Source organism: Macrotis lagotis, chromosome 1 (genome assembly GCF_037893015.1).
Source record: "Macrotis lagotis isolate mMagLag1 chromosome 1, bilby.v1.9.chrom.fasta, whole genome shotgun sequence".
Lineage (NCBI taxonomy): Eukaryota > Metazoa > Chordata > Mammalia > Peramelemorphia > Peramelidae > Macrotis > Macrotis lagotis.
Window position 1 is genome coordinate 144,762,531 of NC_133658.1, and position 22,175 is coordinate 144,784,705.

At 34.6% G+C, this 22,175-nt stretch overlaps 1 protein-coding gene across 2 annotated transcripts in view; it reads left to right on the forward strand.

Moving 5' to 3' along the window:
• Positions 1–22,175, forward strand: part of LOC141504193 (AP-3 complex subunit mu-2) — a 38,907-nt gene that overhangs the window by 13,361 nt on the left and 3,371 nt on the right. The window contains exons 3-8 of one of the 2 annotated variants that reach the window (XM_074209023.1): positions 12,282–12,453; positions 13,727–13,864; positions 14,649–14,734; positions 14,971–15,104; positions 16,449–16,656; positions 17,055–17,199. In XM_074209023.1, coding sequence (XP_074065124.1) covers positions 12,282–12,453; positions 13,727–13,864; positions 14,649–14,734; positions 14,971–15,104; positions 16,449–16,656; positions 17,055–17,199 — 883 coding nt within the window. The remainder of the gene's footprint in view (positions 1–12,281; positions 12,454–13,726; positions 13,865–14,648; positions 14,735–14,970; positions 15,105–16,448; positions 16,657–17,054; positions 17,200–22,175) is intronic. The other variant, XM_074209024.1, reaches the window with a different exon arrangement.

Below are 22,175 nucleotides of genomic sequence, written 5' to 3' on the forward strand. Positions count from 1 at the left end.
AAGAATAAAGATTTGTGGTGAGAAGGGACATGATAACTGATTTCAAATATTTGAAGGGTTCTGATATAAGAATGATTAAATTTGTGCTTGGTCCTCAGTATAAAACTTGGAGCAACAGGTAGAAGTTGCAAAGAGACAGCCTTTCTTTAGGCTTGATATATGGAAAATAATAATTAGAACTACCTAAATTTGAAATGAATTGCCTCATAAGGTAATAGATCCCTCTGAAAGAGGTTGATTACTTTTCAAGGGTGTTGTATAAGATTACTGTTTAATTATTGAATTTTGTTTATTCAGTTATTGGACTGTCATGACATATGAAGTCCCTTCTAAATCTGGGACTCTTAAATACTCCCAACAAGTACTCATCTAACTTCTGCTTAAAGTCTTCCAGGAATGAGAAACTTGCTACCTATCAAAATAGTTCATTCAATTTTAGAACAAGTAATCATTGAGTGATAATATCTGTCTACAGAACTAGATTATTAGAATCAACTATAAAATGCTCGATAAAGATAAAATCATATGCCCCCCTTTTATTTTATTGCTTCTAGACATTGGAAGATATTCTAAAGATAAAGCAAGACTTTTATGTTTTCTTTTCAAGACACAATACTTTGGCTATATTATTATTGTAAAGATGATTCTCACACTAGATTGGAGTTGAGTGGGATGATCTGTAAAAGTTGCTTTCAACGCCTAAGATTCTATAATGAGTTTTGGCAATCAACAGAAATAGAATACAAAGAATATAAACTGTTTGTGTTATTGCTTTATATTGTTTTATATACAGACACACATTGAAAAGAAATAGGGGAAAAACCCTATCTTTAAAAACATATTAGCGAAAGTGTTCAAAAAAGTAATATAATTACAAACAAAGTCCAGCAGGAAGTGATAGAGAAATTCCATTTAAAATAAATGCCGGGACCTCTAGGTAGCACAGTGGATAGAGCACTGACCCTGGAGTCAGGAGTCTCTGAGTTCAAATCTAGCCTCAGACATTTAATAATTACCTAGCTGTGTAGTCTTGGGCAAGCCACTAAACCCCATTTGCCTTGCAAAAAACCTAAAAAAAATATAAAATAAAATAAATGCAGACTCTATAAAATACTTGGGAGTCTACCTGCCAAGACTAGTCCAGGAACTAGTTAAAAAAAAACACTTTTCTCACAAAGTTAGATCTAATCAGTTGGAAAAATATTAATAGCTCATATTCAGATTGAGCCAATATAATAAAAATGACAATTCTTCCTAAATTAATTTACCACACCAAACTAATAAAAATTATTTTATAGAGTTAGAAAAAATTAATAACTTCTTCTGAAAAAACAAAAGGTCAAGAATATCAAGGGAATCAGTGGGAAAAAATTGTGAAGGAAAGTAGTCTAGAAGTGCAGACCTCAAACTGTATTACAAAGTGGTTAATCAAAACAATCTGATACTGACCAAGAAATAGGGTGGTGAATCTCCACAATCAGGTATACCATGCACAGTAGCAAAAGACCAGAGTATTCTAATATCTGATAAGTGCAAAGATCAAAATTTTGGAATAGAATTTGTTTTTTTTGACACATACTGTTAGCAGAAACTAGATGCAGACCCAACATCTCATACTGTATAGATAAGGTCAAAATGGTACATAATTTATAAATAAAGGGTGCTATAAGCAAATTAGGATCGCATGGAATGCTTTACCGATCAGATCTATGAATAAAGGAAAAATTTATGGACAAACAAGAGATAGAGAGCTCTACAGATGTAAAATGAATAATTTCGATTGTATTAAATTAAAAGGGTTTCATATTAAACAAAACAAGTACTGCAAAGATTAGGAGGAAAGCAGGAAACTGGGAGAGAAAATTTGCAGCAAGTTTCTCTGACAAAGGTCTCATTTCTTAAATATATTTATATATAGAACTTGAGTTCTCTGTATATTCTCTCTATATATTGGGGCAACCAGAAAGCACAGTGGATAGACCTGAAAGTCAGAAAGACCAGAGTACAAATCTTACCTCAGATACTTACTAGCTGTGTGACCTTGGGCAAATCACTTAACCCTGATTGCCTCATATCCAGGATCATCTCCTGGCATCCTGATTCATATCTGGCCACTGGGACCCAGATGACTGTAGAGGAGAAAGAGAGCATAGCAAAACGCTCACTCAAATCCAATTCATGTGCATGTCATGGTGTCATTTCCCTGATGTCTTGGTCTTCTTTGAGAACAAAGGACAAATATCAGAAAACTGAATTAAATTTCTAAGAATACAATTCATAAGGTAAGGATATAAACAGTTTTCAGAAGAAGCAATCAAAGCTATCAATAGTCATGATAAATGAAAAAATATTTTAAATATTTTAAATCACACTATTGATCAGAAAAATGCAAATTAAAACAATTATAAGATACAACCTCATACCTATCAGATTTGCTGCTATGATAGGAGAGTCAGCTAGGTGGCACAGTAGATAGAGTGCTAGGAATGAAGTCAGCAAGAGCCTTTTTCCTGAGTTCAAATCTGGTCTCAAACATTTACTAGTTGTATGAGCCTGGGCAAATATTTAGCCCTATTTGCCTCAGTTTTCTCCTCTGTAAAAAATAAGTTGAAGAAGGAAATGGCAAAGCACTCCAGTATCTTTGCCAAGAACACCCCAAATGGAGTCATGAAGAGTTGAACATGATTGAAATGACTGAACAACAAGAATATGACAGAAAAGGAAAATAACAAATACTAGCGAAGATACGGAAAAATTGGAATACTAAAGCACTCTTGGTAAAGTTGTGAAATGGTCCAATCTATTTTGAAGAGCAGTTTGGAACAATTCCCAAAGTTATAAAACTGTGCTTAGGCTATGACCCAGAAATTACTACATCTGTGACCCAAAGAAATCAAAGAAAAAGGAAAAGGTTCTATATGTACAAAAATATTTATAGAAGTTTTTCTGTAATGGGAAAGAATTGTAAATTGAATGGATGCTTGTCATTTGGGGAATGGCTGAGCAAATTGTAGAATATGATTGTATTGGAATACTATTATGTTGTAAGACATGATGAAAAAGTTGCTTCCAGAAAAACCTGGAAAGACTTATATGAATTGATGACCAGGTTACTAGGGCATAAAAACTTTATAATCAAATGCAATAAGGCAGAAATAGTGAATACTTCATTCTCAGATCATAATGCAATAAAAATCATGTGCAACAATGGGCCATGGAGAGCTAGACCTAAAACTAATTGGAAATGAAATAACCTCATTTTAAAGAATGAGTGGATCAAACAACAAATTATAAATAGAATTAATGATTTCATTCTAGATAATGACAATAATGAGATAACATACCAAAACTTATGGGATACAGCTGAGGCAGTTATTAGGGGATATATAATATCTTTAAATGCATACATGAATAAAATAGAGAAAGAGGAAATCAATGAACTAAGCATGCAACTAAAAAAATTAGAGAAAAAAACAAATTAAAACCCCCCAATTAAACACCAAATTTAAGGGAAAAATTAATATAATCAAAAGCAAGAAAACTATTGAGCTAATAAATAAAACCAAGAGTTGCTTTTATGAAAAAACCAATAAAAATGATAAGCATTTGGTTAATTTGACTAAAAGAAAGAAGAAAACCAAATTGCTAGTATCATAAATGAAAAAGGTGAACTCACCACCAGTGAGGAAGAAATTAAAGTAATAATTCAGAATTATTTTGCCTAACTGTATGCCAATAAATCTGATAATCAAAGTGAAATGGATGAATATTAACAAAAATATGAGTTGACCAGTTTAAATGTAGAGGGAATTAAATACCTGAATAGCCCTATCTCAGAAAAAGAAATTCAACAAACCATCATTGAATTACCTGAGAAAAAATGTCCAGGGCCAGATGGATTTACAAGTGAATTCTATCAAACATTTAAGGAACAGTTGTATATAAACTCTTTGGGAAAATAGGTGAAGAAGGAACTCTGCTGCCTAACTCCATTTATGAAACCAGTATGGTGCTGATACCTAAACCAGGAAGAGTGAAAATAGAAAGAAAATTTTAGACTAATTTCCCTAATGAATACAGATGCAAAAATCTTAAATAAAATCTTAGCAAAGTGATTATAGCAAGTTATCACAAGGATAATACACTATGACCAAATAGGATTTATCCCAGCAATACAGGGTTAATTCAATATCAGGAAAACTGTTAGTATAATTGACTATATCAATAACAATCCCAATAGAAATAATATGACTTGATTATCTCAATTGATGCTGAAAAACCACTGGCCCTGGAGCACCGGTGCTTTGACAAAATACAGAACCCATTCCTACTAAAAATAATAGAGCACATAGGAATAAATGGATTGTTCCTTAAAATGATAAGTAGTATCTATCTGAAACAATCAAAAAGCATTATATGCAATGGGGATAAGCTAGAGGTATTCCTAATAAGATCAGTGGTGAAACAAGGATGCCCATTATCACCACTACTATTTAATATTGTATTAGAAATGTTAGCTGCCCTGGAGTCAGGAGTACCCAAGTTCAAATCCAGCCTCAGACACTTAATAATCCCCTAGCTGTGTGGCCTGGGGCAAGCCACTTAACCCCATTGCCTTGCAAAAAACCAAAACTAAACTAAAAAAACCTAAAAAAAAAAACCCCTAGAAATGTTAGCTTCAGCTATAAGAGAAGAGAAAGAAATTGAAAGAATTAGAATTGGGAAAGAGGAAACCAAACTCTCACTCTTTGCAGATGACATGATGATATACCTAGAGAATCCTAAAAAATTATCTAAAAAGCTACTAGAAACAATTAGCAACTTTAGCAAATTTGCAGCATATAAAATAAACTCACATGAACCTCAGCATTTCTGTATTTTACTAGCAAGATACAGCAGCAAGAGCTAGAAAGTGAAATCCCATTTAAAGAACTTATAACAATATAAAATACTTGGGAGTCTACCTGCCATGGCAGACTCAGAAACTCTATGAAAATAACTATAAAATAAATATTTTTCACATAAATAAAATCAGATTTAATTAACTGGGCAAAAATCAACTGCTCATGGACAGGCAGAGCTAATATAATAAAAATGACAATTCTACCTAAATTAAACAACTTATTTAGTACCTTACCAATCAAACTTTGAAAAAAATAGTTAAATGAGCTAGAAAAAAATTGTAACTAAATTCATATGAGAAACAAAAAGTTATGGATATCAAGGGATTTAATGAAAAAATGCAAAAGAATGTGGCTTAGGCTTACCAGATCTGAAATTATATTATAAAGCATCAGTCATCAAAATTGTCTGGTACTGGCTAAGAAATAGAGTGGGGGATCAGTGGAATAGACTAGCTGCAAAAGAGACAGCAGGAAATGATTATATTATATTATATTGTATTATTGTATATATATAAACCCAAAGAGTTCAGTTTTGGGATAAGAGCTCTCTCTTCAATAAAAAACTGTTGGGAAAATTGGAAGTTACTATGGCAGAAACCTGGATTAGACCAACATCTTACACCCTATACCAAGATAAGATCAAAATGGATGCAGTATTTAGACATAAAAGACAAAATCATAAGTAAACTAAGAGATCAAGGAATAGTTTACCTGTCAGATCTATAGAAAAGGGAGCAGTTTATGACCAAGGAAGAGATGGAGAACAGCATTAAAAAACAAACTAGATAATTTTGATTACATTAAATTAAAAGGCTTTTGCACAAACAAAACCACTGTAACAAAGATCAAAAGAAATATAGTAAATTGGGAATCAATTTTTACAACTAGTATTTCCGACAAAGGACTAATTTCTAAAATATGTAGAGAACTCAGTCAAATTTATAAAAAAATAAGCCATTCCCCAAATGACAAATGATCAAAGGATATGTGGAGGCAATTTACAGCTGAGGAAATCAAAGTTATCCATAGTCATATGAAAAATTGTTACAAATCAATACTGATTAGAGAAATACAAATTAAAGCACCTCTGAGCTGACACCTCACACCTCTCAGATTGACCTATATGACCAGAAAGGACAATGATCAATGTTGGAAGGGATGTGGGAAATCTGGGACACTAATACATTGTTGGTGGAGCTGTGAACTGTTCCAGCCTTTATGGAGAGCAATTTGGAATTATGCCCAAAGGACAGTAAAAATGTGCATATCCTTTGATCCAGCAGTACCTCTACTGGATCTCCCTGAAGAGATCATGAAAAACTTATACAAAAATATTCACAGCAGCTCTGTTTGTGGTAGTAAAGAAGTGGAAATCAAGTGAATGTCCATCAACTGGGGAACAGCTAAACAAATTGTGGTATATATAGGGTATGGAACATTATTGTTCTATTAGAAACCGGGAAGGGGGGTGGCTAGGTGGTGCAGTGGATAGAGCACTAGCCCTGGAGTCAGGAGTACCTGAGTCCAAATCTTAATAATTACCTAGCTATGTGGTCTTGGACAAGCCACTTAACTACATTGCCTTCCAAAAAAAACACAAAACCAAAAACCCAAAACAGGAAGGATGGGATTTTAAGAGAAACCTGGAAAGATTTGCATGAACTGATGCTGAGCAAGATGAGAAGAACCAGGAGAACATTATATACCATAACAACAACATTGGGGGGGGGGGTTGAAGATCAGCTTTAATGGACTTGCTCATTCCATCAGTGCAATAATCAGGGCCAATTTTAGGGTATCTGTGATGGAGAATGCCATCTGTATCCAGAGAAAGAACTGTGGAGTTTAAAGACCAAAGACTATCACCTTTAATTTTAAAAAGAAATTTTATTTAAGGCAATAAGGTTAGGTAATTATAGTGTCTGAGGCTAAATTTGAACTCAGGTCTTCCTGATTCCAGGGATGGTGCTCTATCCATTGTGCCACCTAGTTGCCCCACCTTCAGTTTTTTTAAAATATTGTTTTATGTATTATATAATTTTGCTATCTCTAATATTTCATTTTTTCCTTAAGGATATGATTTTTCTCTCAACACACTCAATTTTGATCAATGTGTATCATGGAAACAATGTAAAGATTATCAGACTGCCTTCTGTGGGGAGGTGGGGGGAGGGATGGGAGGGTAGGGAAAGAATTGCAAAATTCAAAATCAGTAAAAACTACCATCATATATAATTGGAAAACCAATAAAATGTTCATTTAAAAAAGACAATTTTGAAATATGAAAAATGTTATCCATCTCCAGAGAAAGTGGAATGGAATTTGAATGCAGACCAAAGCATATTTTTAAATTTGATTTTTCTTGGTTTTCTTTTTTTTCTCTTTCTCTTTTGTAACATGATTAATATGGAAAGATATTTTGCATGACTGTAACATGTATAATCTATATAAAAATGCATTCTTAAGGAGGGTGGAAGGAAGGGAGGAAATTTGGAGCTTAAATGTCAAATAAAATAGATGTTAAATTATTTTTTCATTTAATTGAGAAGAAATAAAAACTTAAAAGGTGTTTAAAAAGTAATATATGGGGGGGGCATCCAAGATGGCAGCATGAAGGCAGTATTTCCCAGGAACTGCTTCCCCCCAAAACTCCAAAAGCCAACAAATTATTACTCTAACCAAAATTTAGAGGTGCAGAACCCACAGAAAGACTGAGTGATACATTTTCCCAGTCCACAATAACTTAGAAATTCTGCAGGAAAAGTGTGTTTCACCAGGTCCGGGAGTCGGAAAAAGCCCTGGTCACAGCACAACCCCAGAACAGCTTGAAGGGGCAGGGAGAGAATTCTGCTAACCAGAATGAGTGTGGAGTGAGGGAGCACCAGCCACAAAACCTGCAGTGAGAATCTGGAAAAAGCAGCCTTCACCCCCAGAGTAAAGCCCACAGATGGTAAGGGGGGTCAGGGAAGACTGCAGAAATTGTTCTCCCTAGGGGAAGGACTCTGCTGTTAGCCTACACTCAGATTCAGGTTGCAGTTTGGGTTTCCATACTAAGATAGCCAAGCAGGACTCCTCCTTACAGCTCCAGGGCAGAGGGAAGGGAGATGGTCATCTACATATCAAAGCACAGGCAAGAGAGCATAAGACCCTGTTGTGGGTGTCCCCCTCCCAAAAAAAAGTCCCAAAACCTTGGAAGTGCTATAAATTAGTCTTGGGCTTAGAAAATGAGTAAACAACAGAAAAAGAAGAATCTGACCACAGAGAATTACTTTAGTCCCATGGAAGATCAAAACACATATTCAGATGATAACAAATTAGAAGCTTCGGTATCCAAAACCTCCAAGAGAAATAGAAAAATGGGCTTAGACTATGGATGAGCTCAAAAAAGACTTTGAAATGCAATTAAGGGAGATGGAGGAAAAAATTGGGAGGAGAAATGAGAGCAATGCAGAAAAATCATGAAAACTAAATCAGCGGCTTGGTGAAAGATATACAAAAAAATATTGAAGAAAATAATATGTAAAAACCAGTTTAATTTTGCACAGATAAAACCACTGTAACCAAGATCAAAAGAAATGCAGTAAACTGGGAAACAATCTTTACAACTAATGATTCTGACAAAGGACTCATTTCTAAAATATGCAGAGAACTGAGTCATATTTTTAAAAAAAAGCTATTCCCCGGTTGACAAATGGTCAAAGGATATGCAAAGGCAATTTACACATGAGGAGATCAAAGCAATCCATAGTCATATGAAAAATTGCTCTAAATTATTAGAGAAATGCAAATTAAACTTTGTCTGAGGTACCACCTCACACCTCTCAGACTGGCCAATATGACCAGAAAGGATAATGATCAGGGTTGGAAGGATTGTGGGAAATCTGGGACACTATTACATTGTTGGTAGAGCTATGAACTCATCCAACCTTTCTGGAGAGAAATTTGGAACTACACCCAAAGGGCAACAAAAATGAGCGTACCCTTTGATCCAGAAATACCACTACTGGGTCTATACCCTGAAGAGATGATGAAAAAGGGTAAAAATATCACTTGTACAAAAATATTCATAGCAGCCCTGTTTGTGGTGGCAAAGAATTGGAAATCAAGTAAATTCCCTTCATTTGGGGAATGGCTTAGCAAACTGTGGTATATATATATCATGGAACACTATTGTTCTATTAGAAACCAGGAGGGATGAGAATTCAGGGAAGCCTGGAGGGATTTGCATGAACTGATGCTGAGTGAGATGAGCAGAACCAGAAAAACACTGTACACCCTAACAGCAACATGAGGATGATGATCAACCTTGATGGACTTTCTCATTCCATCATTGAAACAATCAAGGACAATTTGGGTCTGTCTGCAATGGAGAATACCATCTGTATCCAAATAAAGAACCATGGAGTTTGAACAAAGTTCAAGGACTATTCCCTTTAATTTAGAAAAAAACAGAGATCTTATTGTCTGATCTTGTTATCTCTGATACTTTTTTGTTTCTTAAGGATATGATTTCTCTCTCATCACACTCAATTTGGATCAATGTACAACATGTAAACAATGTAAAGACTGACAAATTACTTTCTGTGGGGGGGTAGGAGGAGGGAAGTAAGATTGGGGGAAAATTTGTAAAACCTCAAAATAAAGAAAATCTTTAATAAGAAAAAATAAACTAGTTTAAGCCTAATGGAAAAAGCAAAACAAAAGGCAAATGAGGAGAAGAATGCCTTAAAAAAGCATAAATTGGTCAGCTGGAAAAGGAAATAAAAAAGCTCTCTGAAGAAAATAACTCCTTCAAATGCAGAATGAAACTAAAGGAATCTGATGACTTTGCAAGAAATCAGGAAGAAATAAAACTCAGAAAAAAGCCAAAAATTAGAAGAAAATGTGAAATATCTCATTGCAAAAACAACCAACCTTGAAAACAGATCCAGAAGAAATAATTTAAAAATTATTGGACTATCTGAAACCACGATCAGGAAAAGTGCCTAGACTTCATTTTTCAAGAAATAATACAGCAAAATTTCCCTGAGATCCTAGAAGCAGAGGGTAAAATAGAAATTGAGAGAATTCACCAGTAACCTCCTGAAAGAGATCCTCAAAGAAAAACTTTACTCCCAAATCAAAGAGAAAATTCTAAAAGCTGCCAGAAACAAACAATTCAACTACTGAGGTTCCATGGCCAGGATTACACAGGATCTGGCAGAATCTACATTAAGGGCTTGTAGGGATTGGAATGTGATATTCTGGAAGGCAAAAGATGTTGATTTACAACCAAGAATCAACTACCCAGCAAAACTGAACATCCTCTTTCAGGGGAAAAGATGAACTTTCTATTTATTTTTTATTTTAGGTTTTCTTTGCAAGGTAAATGGGGTTAAGTGGCTTGCCAAAGGCCACACAGCTAGGTAATTATTAAGTGTCTGAGGCCAGATTTGAACTCAGGTACTCCTGACTCCAGGGCTGGTGCTCTATCCACTGCACCACCTAGCTGCCCCAAGATGAAACAGGGGACTTTTAAACTTTCCTATTGAAACAACCAGAGCTGAACATAAATTTTGATCTCCAAGTACAGGACTCTGCTGAACCATGGAAGGGGTGGAGGAGAAGGACTAACTATGAAGAACTTAATGATATTGAACTGTTTGTATTCCTGCATGGGAAGAAGATATTGATAATTCATTTGAACTTTCTCATTTATAAGAGCTGTTAGAAGGAGCATATATAGACAGGACATAGGAAAGAGTGGAATGTATTGGTATAATATAGTAAAAAAGATGGAGTCAATGGGTGATAAAGGAAAGTACTGAGGAAGGAAAAGGAGATGAAGAAACTAAGAAATTTCACATAAGAGTCAAGAAAAAACTTTTTCAATGGAGTGGAAAGGGGGTAGGCAAGGGTGAATGAGTGAGCCTTCATTCTCATCAGAAATGGATCAGAGAGAAAAATAATTAATAAGGTAAGGAAATCTATCTCACCCTAGAAAAAAATGAGGAGAAAGGGACGGGATACGAAGAAATATGGGGGGGGGGGGGCTAGGTGGCGCAGTGGATAAAGCACCAGCCCTGGAGTCAGGAGTACCTGGGCTCAAATCTGGTCTCAGACACTTAATAATTACCTAGCTGTGTGGCCTTGGGCAAGCCACTTAACCCCACTTGCCTTGCAAAAACCTAAAAAAGAAGAAGAAGAAATATGGGGAGGGAAGGGAAGAATAGGTGATAGAAGAGAGGGGAAATTGAGGGAGAGGGTACTTAGATACAACACACTTATGGACAGGACCAGGATGAAAGGAGAGATAAAATAGAATAAATGAAAGTGGGGAAGAATAGAGTGGATATACAGCTAGTAATAGCAACTGTGGGAAAAAATATTGAAGCAACTTCTCTGGTGGACTTATGATAAAGAAAGCAACTCACCCCAGAGACAGAGACATTGAAATCTGAACATAAACTGAAGTATAATTTTTTTCTCTCTATTCTTGATGTTTCTCATCTTCTTGGGGGGGGGGTTATGTTGACTCTTATAACAAAATGATTGTAGTAATAGTAATAATAAATTAAAGTTCACTTGCAAAAGGAAAAAACCCAGAGCAGGGAAGGTGCAAAACTACCTTGCATCTCTGAATTTCCTCTGCCAATGAAATGATAGGTTAAATTTGTGCCTGTACCTCTGGGTCCAATATGAAACTATTCTCGACCAATAGTTGCTTAAATCTTTGATTAGAGGGACCATCTCATTTTTATCTTTTTGTCCTTTTCTAAGCTAGCTCTTGGCCTGATATACAGTAATTATTTAATAAGTTTTTGTTGAAATCAAAAATGATATTGAAAAATTTTTAAAAACAAGATTGCTTCTAATGAAGAGACATGAGAAGATTCCTCCTAGCCTCTCCTGAACAGAAGTGATAGTCCAAGGGGATGGTTACATAGAATGCATGGAATGAGAGATTTGTTTTCAATGTATTGATCCCTTTTGCTATATTATTTTTTCTCTTCTGTCTTCCTTTTTAAATTCTTAAAAGGAATTGCTCTGCCTGGGGAAAATCCAAGAGATATAAAAACAAATGAATAAAAATTTTCAATAAAATTGAATAAAAATATCTTTGTTTTAAAAAAAACTTTTTTTGTGATATGGCTATTTGGCCCAATTGTATGATCTCACATGTAAAACTGATATCTTCTCAGCGGGTAGAAAAGAGTGGGAAGGAGGGAGAGAATTTGCAACTCAATGTAAAAAATAAGGCTTAAAATAAATAATAAATTGAAAAATTTTTAAATAAAAAAACAACAAAAAGTAATATATCCAAGACTAGATCGTTATTCACTGGAAATGTTACTTATTCTCTGTGTGTAATTAACATAATTGTTTTATTTTCTCCAGGATTATTTTGGAGTTTGTTCAGAGCTAGTTATCAAAGACAATGTTGTTGTGGTTTATGAAGTACTAGAAGAGATGCTAGACAACGGATTCCCATTGGCTACTGAATCAAACATCTTGAAAGAACTGATAAAGCCCCCTACAATCCTTCGAACTGTTGTTAACACTATCACAGGTATGGAGAAGGATTCAAAACTCTGACTGCTGAAGTCTTCATGTTACTTGTTCTAAAGTATTCTAGATTCAGGAGAAAATGATTTCTGATTTTTTTTGTTGTTTTAATCATAATGTTCACTTTCTATATAACTTCTTTAAATATTGAACTGAAATCATACTGTGTTAAGCAGAAACTTTCTTCAGTTCCAAGGAACTCATACTATCCCTTTTCAAGGAAAAAAATACTTTTATCACATTTTTTGAGCATTCTGACAAGAAAGAGAAATAGATCATTGAAGTTTAGAATTAAGCTTTACAGCTATATTATATATTTTTTTCATGAAGTATAGTTCATTTATAAAAATACTCAAAAGTCATAAATGTCCTGTATCCAATTCAGTCCTAGGAAACTAATGTCTAGGAGCAATTTGTCCATACTTGACTTTGAAGATGCTGCTAAGGATGTGGCTTAAAATTCATTTTCTTTGCCTTCAGTTTGAGAGGGTGCTAGAAAGAGTGGAGGAAAAAAACTTAGAAAAGGGCTTGTCATATAGTATTTTAATACTAGAGCTTTTATGATGAACATAAAAATGTCTTGAAAATACATCTTTTGGGGCGGCTAGAGCACTGGCCTTGGAGTCAGGAGTACTTGAGTTCAAATCCAGCCTCAGACACTTAATAATTACCTAGCTGTGTGGCCTTGGGCAAGCCGCTTAACCTCACTGCTTTGCAAAAACTAAAAAAATACATCTTTAGTTGACATATAATGAAAAGGAATTATAGTAGTGTTTTATGCCATTAAACCCCTGGCCTTAATATTAGTCTAAGAGAAATTGTATAGATGGATTCACTCTTATACCAACATGCTGACATACCCAAGAACTCAACAAGAACAAGATGATTTTACCCATGAAAATTGTACACCACTGTACAGAATGATATCTCTGATGGAAGCCATTGCATTATTTAAACTGCAGGCTATTGTGGAATTTGAGAAAGTAAGTTCAGGTTACTTTCAAAATCATAAAGTGAAGTCTGTTCTTCAGGAAGCTTTATTTTTCCTCTGGTGGCGGGGCGGGGGGAGTGACTAAGGGAGGTGGTGTGCATTTTAAGAGTGCCAGACCAGATAATTATAAGGAATTTTTAAGATATATCAGGTCATTCCTGTATAAGGCAGAAAAAAGTCTGTACTATTAGTTTGGAAAATGTCAACTAATTGTGTAGAAGTTTGGTTAAGTGGAGTGGGAAGTTGGAATCAAATAGGTATAAAATTGCATTATTTACTATTTTAGGAAGCACAAATGTGGGTGATCAGCTTCCCACTGGACAGTTATCAGTGGTACCATGGCGACGGACTGGGGTGAAATATACTAATAATGAAGCATATTTTGATGTCATTGAGGAGATTGATGCCATCATTGATAAATCAGGTATCTGCAGTTGTGATCTAAAGCAGCTCTGTCCAATCTTACTTTTAAATGATTTTATTGAAACAATAGACAACATATTTTGACTTGCCATTTTAGTGACAGTTCTGAGGTAGCAAGGTAGCTAAAGCACTTAATAACTCACAGGGACTGCATTAAATCTCACTGCAGGCCTTCCCTTTGGACAGCCCTGATCTAAAGTGTTTGAGCACTAAGAAAATTGATAACAATGTTTTTTAATGTAATATTTATTTGTATTGGGAGTATTTGGGAAGTATGCTCCCCTTATATGATTTAACTGACTGTTATTGTGTATGTAATGGGGGTATATTTGTCTATTTGTCCCATATATTAGTAATTAATTAGGTTTGCCTTGATACTTAATTATTTAGTGTGGCACTTCTATAATTTCATAAGGATTAAGCTTTCTTTTGACAATTATCTGCCATCTTGTACACCTTCTATTAAGATCTATAAGTACCAAAAAAAGAGAACGTTTTCTTAGTAGAAATTTCATTTTCTAAAGGGTTGCTTTCCTAAGATATTTTACTGTTTATTCATAGGACCAGACTGGGAAAGGTTATCACTAACAGAATTGCTAATGAGACCTTTTCCCCATTGATTTAATTTGGCAGATCTTGAGATAAATATAACATCTTAGAAGATGTGGAAATTGCATTTTATTATGGTCCATTAGCTTACATGAACTATCTTGGAATTTTAGTTAGAATGATGACATTTGTCTGGTTCGCTGATCTTTTCCTTTCTGTTTATTTTTTTGTGTTAGGTTCTACAATCACTGCTGAGATTCAAGGAGTCATTGATGCTTGTGTAAAGCTGACTGGGATGCCAGACCTCACACTTTCCTTCATGGTAAAACAATGGGCTAGAGCTACAGTGCTTGAGAAAAGAGATGTTGGCATACTTGGTGGTAAAGAAAGAGAAAGAAATAAAATGAGGAATTAAAAGGTTTGGTCAAAAAATAAATTCATTCTATTTAACTAGAGGGTTTTTGTTTGTTTTTATGAAAAGCATCTAAACAATTTCCCTGGAAGATATATAAGTGTTTATTTCCTGTTCCTTACTCTTCCTTTATATGGTAACTTTAGAACCCTAGGTTATTGGATGATGTCAGCTTTCATCCTTGCGTTCGATTCAAGCGCTGGGAATCTGAGCGTATCCTTTCCTTCATCCCTCCTGATGGAAACTTTCGCCTGCTCTCCTACCATGTCAGTGCTCAGAAGTAAGCAGCAATTCTTCATGTGAATGAAACATCTATGTATGTTTGTTCAACTTAGAATGTGAATATACTTGTTTAATTTGTGTTCTTATGATCAAAATTTTAAAACTATAGGAAGCAATAATTGTTAAGATTTCAGTTGTGTCTTTAATCTGAAGATTTAATTTCCTTTAGAGAAAGTGTGAGTTGATGAAAAGAGCATAAAGTATAGAAGAAAGTACAGAGAACCAAATTCTGGTCCCAATTCTGCCAGTAACTTGTTTTTTGTTTTGTTTTTTTTTTTTTGGTTTGTTTTTTAGGGATTTTGGTAAGTCAAATGGGGTTAAGTGGCTTGCCCAAGGCCACACAGCTAGGGAATTATTAAGTGTCTGAGGCCGGCTTTGAACTCAGGTGCTCCTGACTTCAGAGCCAGCGCTCTATCCACTGCACCACCTAGCTGCCCCTGCCAGTAACTTGTTAAGTGACTTCACTTTTCTTTCTTTATCCAACTATCAAATGGAAAAAATAATGCTCTGCCTATTTCATTGGCTTATTAGGATCAATTTATATCATGAATTTAAAAGGTCTTTGAAATGGACTATATAGAAATGGAAAGTGATAGAATTACACTCTCAAGAAAAGCATTATAGAGTACCAGTCCTCAAGTCAGGAGACTTGAATTCAAATCCAACCTCAGACACTTATTAATTCCCTAGCTGTGTGACCTTGGGCAAATCACTTAACCCATTGCCTTGAAAAAACCAAAAAGAAAAGTATTAACCACAAAAAGAAGTATTAACCACATTTCATAAAACTAGAAATGGTAATACAGTGACTTCTTAATGTCTTGCATGATACCTGGTACCTAGATTTATAGATTTTGTAGATTTTGCTTTCAGAAACATTGTTTTTAAAGGTATCAGAGATCATTTGCTCTAGCTGCATTATTTAATGGAGGAGGACCCAGAGCCATACTGTTACTGAGAGGCAATGCTAGTATTCAAACTCTGGTTTTCTGAATCTGCAGCTAGTGTTTTAGAAGTCCACTATCTCAGCAAAGTTGGAAATACAGAGTCAATAATCCATGCTATTTATCTACTAGTTTAGCTACTAGATGTTATCTTTACCTTGAAAAAAGAAAAGGGAGAAAAGTATTTTTGTTTTACTCTTTGTATATTGATTGAGGTAAGGGACGAGGATATAATTACAATAGTTCTAATAATAACTAACTTGAAGGTATGCTTGGTACTTTCAAAAGTTAATTCGTATGAAAAATATGATGCCAGAAGAAAGAGGGAAAGGTAAAGAGATGTTGCATGTTTTCATTGAGATGATAAAATTGAATTGCCTAACTTTTTCCCCCCTCAGCTTGGTTGCAATTCCAGTGTATGTCAAACATAACATCAGTTTCCGAGATAGTAGCTCACTAGGACGCTTTGAGATTACAGTGGGACCCAAGCAGACCATGGGAAAAACTATAGAGGGAGTGATTGTCACCAGCCAAATGCCCAAAGGGGTCTTGAACATGAGTCTTACTCCATCTCAGGGCACCCACACTTTTGACCCTGTTACCAAGGTAAGTGATTATAGATTAGGAAATTTTGAGTTGAAACTGTCTAATACAACAGTAACTATTTAGGCATTCCCCAAAATGATTATGTCATTTATTGAAAAGGAAATTGGGACAGAGTTTGCCCTCAGTGGAATATCACAGAGAAAACATAAAAGTAAAAACACCACAAGGGCAGCTTATGTTACATACTTGGGACTCTAAGAGTAACTTCCTTCAAATGTCAATCCTAATGCAACTAGTTTTTTTGTTTAAAAAACTTTTTTTCTGTGAGTTTATACCTAAAATTCTTCAAGAAGAATATTATGGACTCTTTTTATGTAGAAACAGGATTAATGAAAGTGTTTTCCTTGCACATTAAACTCATCAATTCTATGATCTTTTTTCCTCTTATCTCTCTGAAGTTGCTCTCTTGGGATGTAGGAAAAATAAATCCCCAAAAGCTACCAAGTTTGAAGGGGACTATGAGCCTTCAAGCTGGGGCTTCCAAACCTGATGAGAATCCTACCATCAATCTTCAATTTAAAATCCAGCAGCTGGCCATCTCTGGTAAGTAGAAAACAACTAGGTGTCAAAAGATGTAAATGGCTTTCTGATCTGAAAAACCTTCTTGTAAGCTTACTATTTATTTATAGAGTTTTGTCTTTTTTAGCTGAAATATAAGCTTTAGATTAGAAAGTATGGCTCTATCACTTCTTTTATATCTTCCCTGCCTTTCTCCATTGTCTTTTGAGACAATTATGTTATTTTTTTAAGATTGAAGTATACTAGGTTTTTCTTTAGGATAAATTTTTATAATCCTTTATTATAAAATCACCAAAATCATTTAGATGAAAAGAGTTAGCTACAAACAAGAATGGAATAAATACTGATATGAGGTTGTACTTAAAACCCTTCTTATTTGAGAATGTTCTTATCCTTAGTTTCCAAAGTCCACAGTTTGAAGGTACATCTGTATTTTTAGATGGGGGCTTTGATCAGAAATTGCTTTTTTTAACCTATATTTGATAATCACTTATTTTAGGCCCATTGAACCCACCCACATCAGCATACCATACCCTGGAGGTGCTCTGACAACTCTAAAAATCATTCTTTCTAAAGTCTACTGACTGAGTTAGTGATTAGAATTAATTTAGAACATGAGATCATTAGCCATTATACTAGGTCTATCAGTTAGAATATTGTTTACAATAGTTAGCTTATTAATCACAGATAACTTGGAATTTGATTTATTCATCATGATCTTTTATTTTTTTTAGGATTTTGCAAGGCAAATGGGGTTAAGTGGCTTGCCCAAGGCCACACAGCTAGGTAATTATTAAATGTCTGAGACCGGATTTGAACCCAGGTACTCCTGACTCCAGGGCCGGTGCTTTATACACTGGGCCACCTAGCCGCTCCATCATGCTCTTTCTTTAGATTTTTCTTGTAACCTCCAAATAAATCACTTTCAAGTCACAGTCTCTCAAAGAACAGAAGAGTGTATTTTTTAACTTGTACTTCAATTTTATTGATCATTTTATTGATCTTATTTTGATCTTATTGACCATTTTATTGATTTTATTGATTATTTCCTCACATGATATAGGCTGTACATTCCCTCTTGTCCTGTGAGATTCTTGTCTCTGACTTCCATAAACTTTCCATGAAGGATTTGTCTACCATCCTAAAGAATTTCCTCTAGATCTTTTAACATTCCATGGGTGCCAATGCAGCATGTACCACTAGAACTATCACTTCTTTTATATCTTTCCTGCCTTTCTCCATTGTCTTGTGAGTCACCCACAATTTTGCTTTTTTTTTTTAAGATTGAAGTATCCTAGGCTTTTCTACTGATAGAACATCCCTGGAAGAATATTGATTTTAAAAGATGGAGTTTTTTGTCATACAAAGCAGTTTGGGATAATTAAAGTACTACATAATTTCACACATGTTACCTAGCCTACTTACATATATATATGCCTATTTGATTATTCACCTATAGTGCTTGTCCAGGTAGCTTGTAATTTCATGCCACAATCTGAACAATAGTTATTCTTAATCCATTTGATTTTTTTCTGTGTGAATTGTTAGATTGATCTCTTTTGAGGAGTTTTCAAATTCATTGAGGAGATTAATATTTTGGGGTATCAAGAAGACAATAAAATACCATCTACAAATAGGAGCATCTGACAGTTCTCCCCAAATGTGTAGTGAGAGTCATTAAATTTCTGTCATCTTCCATGACAGTGATAAACCACAGGTCTCCCTCTCTTATGTCCAATTTGATATTAATTATCAGATGATCATTAAACAGTTATTCCCATGACTGTCTTTATCAAGGAATCTTGGGTGATCATAATATATACATGGTTGATACCTTAGAGGAGAGTTTTTGAGGCTGTCTTTTTTTTTGTACTAGGTAAAATGTTTTCTTTTATAATCATCAAAAGAGGCTTCATGATATTGGGGTAAGAATGCTTAGAGACATCCTCAGGAAAGATCCAGGTTTGAATTCTGCCTCTGGTACACCTCTTTGACAATAGGTAATTTACTTAAACTCTCAGAAAAATATTTATGGAAGTGTACCTGTTCCCTTCTCATATTTCATCAAGGATGCTCTTGACATATATGCACATACATATAGATAGATAGATAGATAGATAGATAGATAGATAGATAGATAGATAGATAGATAGATTATTCTCTTACAGATTTTATAGAGATGACAAAGTAGGCATATGGATCAGTAGTTATCAATGTCTTTTCACTTGCCCTTTTTAAAAAACCATCACCCGCAGTTTCTTAGTATTCCTTTCTTTGACATTTCTCTAAAAAATCATTCAGGCCTTTCAGACTTGTCACTTCTGTCTCAAATTTCTTCTGTTTGTGTTTGGTCTGATCCAGCTATTGTTTAATTTTCTTTAGTGTAATTTATGTCATATACCACATTGAGACTAAGATATTAGAGTCTAAATGAATTTCTACTGTCATTGATGATGAAAATAGTTTGTTATAAAATGCTGACAGATCTGTTCTGTTTTTCTTTTATCATTGATCTCTCAATTTTATCTATAAATTCTTTTGGAATTATCTACTTTAGCTTATGTCAAACTTTTTTAAAGATTCATTCTCTTTCCATCATTCTTCACTCTTTTGTAAGGCTTTTCTTATATTCTGTCCACTTCTATCATATTTCGTAAATGAATACACACTAAATTAGCATTGCCCTGCCTCTCACCTTGGCAAGAACAAATGTTTGCTGGTTAAGGTTGAAACTCTTCTTTGGTCTCCTTATTGTGATTGCATTATATTTGTTAAACTTCTGTAGGAAAGATGGCAATCATCTGTCTATTAATATCTTTTGCTGGATCTCCATTTCCTATTTCTTATTGTCAGTAGCTGGTTGGCATAGGTCACATCAGAAGTGTTATAGTTATGCACAGTGTTTTCTTATTTTAATCCTCTCTTCCACTTGGGTGTTGACTTTAACTTTTGTTCTAACTAGTTTATGGTCTTTTTGACTACACACAAATAGCCGATTCCAAAATGACATCTACACAGATAATCTGTCAATTCCTGTCAGTTGAGATAGTTCTATTTTTGTTGTTCATCATGCAAAGCCTTTCGATATTTTAAAATTTTTCTTAAAAGATTTATTTTTTACAATTCATTTATTTCCCAATATATCCATCCCTTTCCTTCCTCTTAGAGATCTCTCTCTTATAACAAAGAATAAAAGAGAGAGGGAAAAAAATCAATAAAACTAATCAACTCTTTAACCAAGTATGACATTTACATTGTTCTTTACATCCTTTGTCTTTACAAAGAAGAGACAAAGTTCATTTTCATATCTCTTCATTAGTCATATTTATTATTTCAAAGAATATTAATAGCATTGAAACATGAAGCTTGTAGGCCTTTGGCTTCTTTAGGTTCTTAATTCGACATTGTATTTTTCAACAATTTTTTTTACTATTTCCCCCATTAAATTCATCAAGTAATGAGATATATCTCTACCTCTTCAATAGTTTTTGGTTTGTCAACCACAGTTATCTTTATTAAGGGTTGTTTTGATTATGTTCATCATGAGTTCTGGAAGGTGCAGTGACCTAATAATATAACCTTGAGGACACACTGAAAACAATTTTGCTAGCTCCTTCTTTTGCTCTTCAGTGAGATCTGGTGAGCCATCTTTCCATGTAGGTACAACATTCTTATGCTTTTGAGTTAATTTATAGTGAGTATATTAAGATAGTGGAAATTCTCTTTATTAAGAATTCAACAATATTCATAAATTCTTATTGGACAAGAATTTCATATTTTGGATACTAACAGTTCAACTCATGATCATATGTGACAAAATCAGTGTGATTTGTAGGACTTTATTCTCTCTTTTCTGCTATTCTGTTATCATGAATTGGGCTAAAAACCGTTATTTATTTTTCTTTTTTTCATGGGCTGCCATGGCCAAAGAATCATCATCTAATGGCCAACTTGCTCATGATAAGACTTTAAGTACTTTGCCAAATTGATCACTGGGCAATTGGGTTTGTTCCATCTGATAGAATCTACTGAAGCTTGTGCCCCATTGGTATAGCCTTAGAGAATGAAGACCACCTTTATACAAGGATGACAACAAAGCAAAACTTTTGTGGAATTTTTCCTAACACTGTACAAAAACTTTTATTTTTCACATTTTCTTGCCAAAACAGACCACTATGTTTTAAGGAAGGGCATAATATCAATTCTTCACTTTCTACATATAATAATCAATTGATCAACAGGCATTTTTAAGCCCCTGCTGTGGGCCAAGTAAGAGGGGAAGAGTCCATCCTCATGAAGACCTTATTATGGTAGGGAAAACAACAGAACATCTATAAATTTCTACAGACTGAACAGAATGACAATAAATACAAATAAATTCAAAGCAGTTAAGTATAAGGCTGTCTGGGAGGGAAGACACCAGCAATTAAGGAATCAGGAAAGGTTGGTGTAGGACAGGATACTTGAGGTGCATTGTGGAAGAAGAGAGGCAGAACTAAGGAAAGAATATATTTCAGGCACCATCCTCATTCTCCTGATCAAATATTTACTAAGGACTTGCCATATACCAGGGACTGGACTAAGTGTTGAGGATACAAAGAAAGAGCCTACAACTATGTATATACAAGATAAATATAATGTAAATGGGAGTAAATTTTGGAGGGAAGTCCCTAGAAGTGGCAGGGGATTAGAGAGGGAGGAGAGAGAACTTTGGAGGGGACCAAAATGATTTCTTAAAGAAGATGGGATTTAAGCTGTCTTAAAAGTAGGAGGAAAAGGTAAGAAGGGAAAGCATTCCAGGTATGAGACAACCAGTAAAGGAAAAAATCACAGTCTCTGAAGCCATGGTGTTATGTGTGAAGACCAGTTTGACTAGATGTGAAGAGCAGAAGAGTAAATCATGTCCATTGAGACCAGAAAGGAAGACTGGGGTCAAGTTGTTTATTTTAAAAATAAATCAGGGGTGTCTAGGTGGCGTAGTGGATAAAGCACAGGCCTTG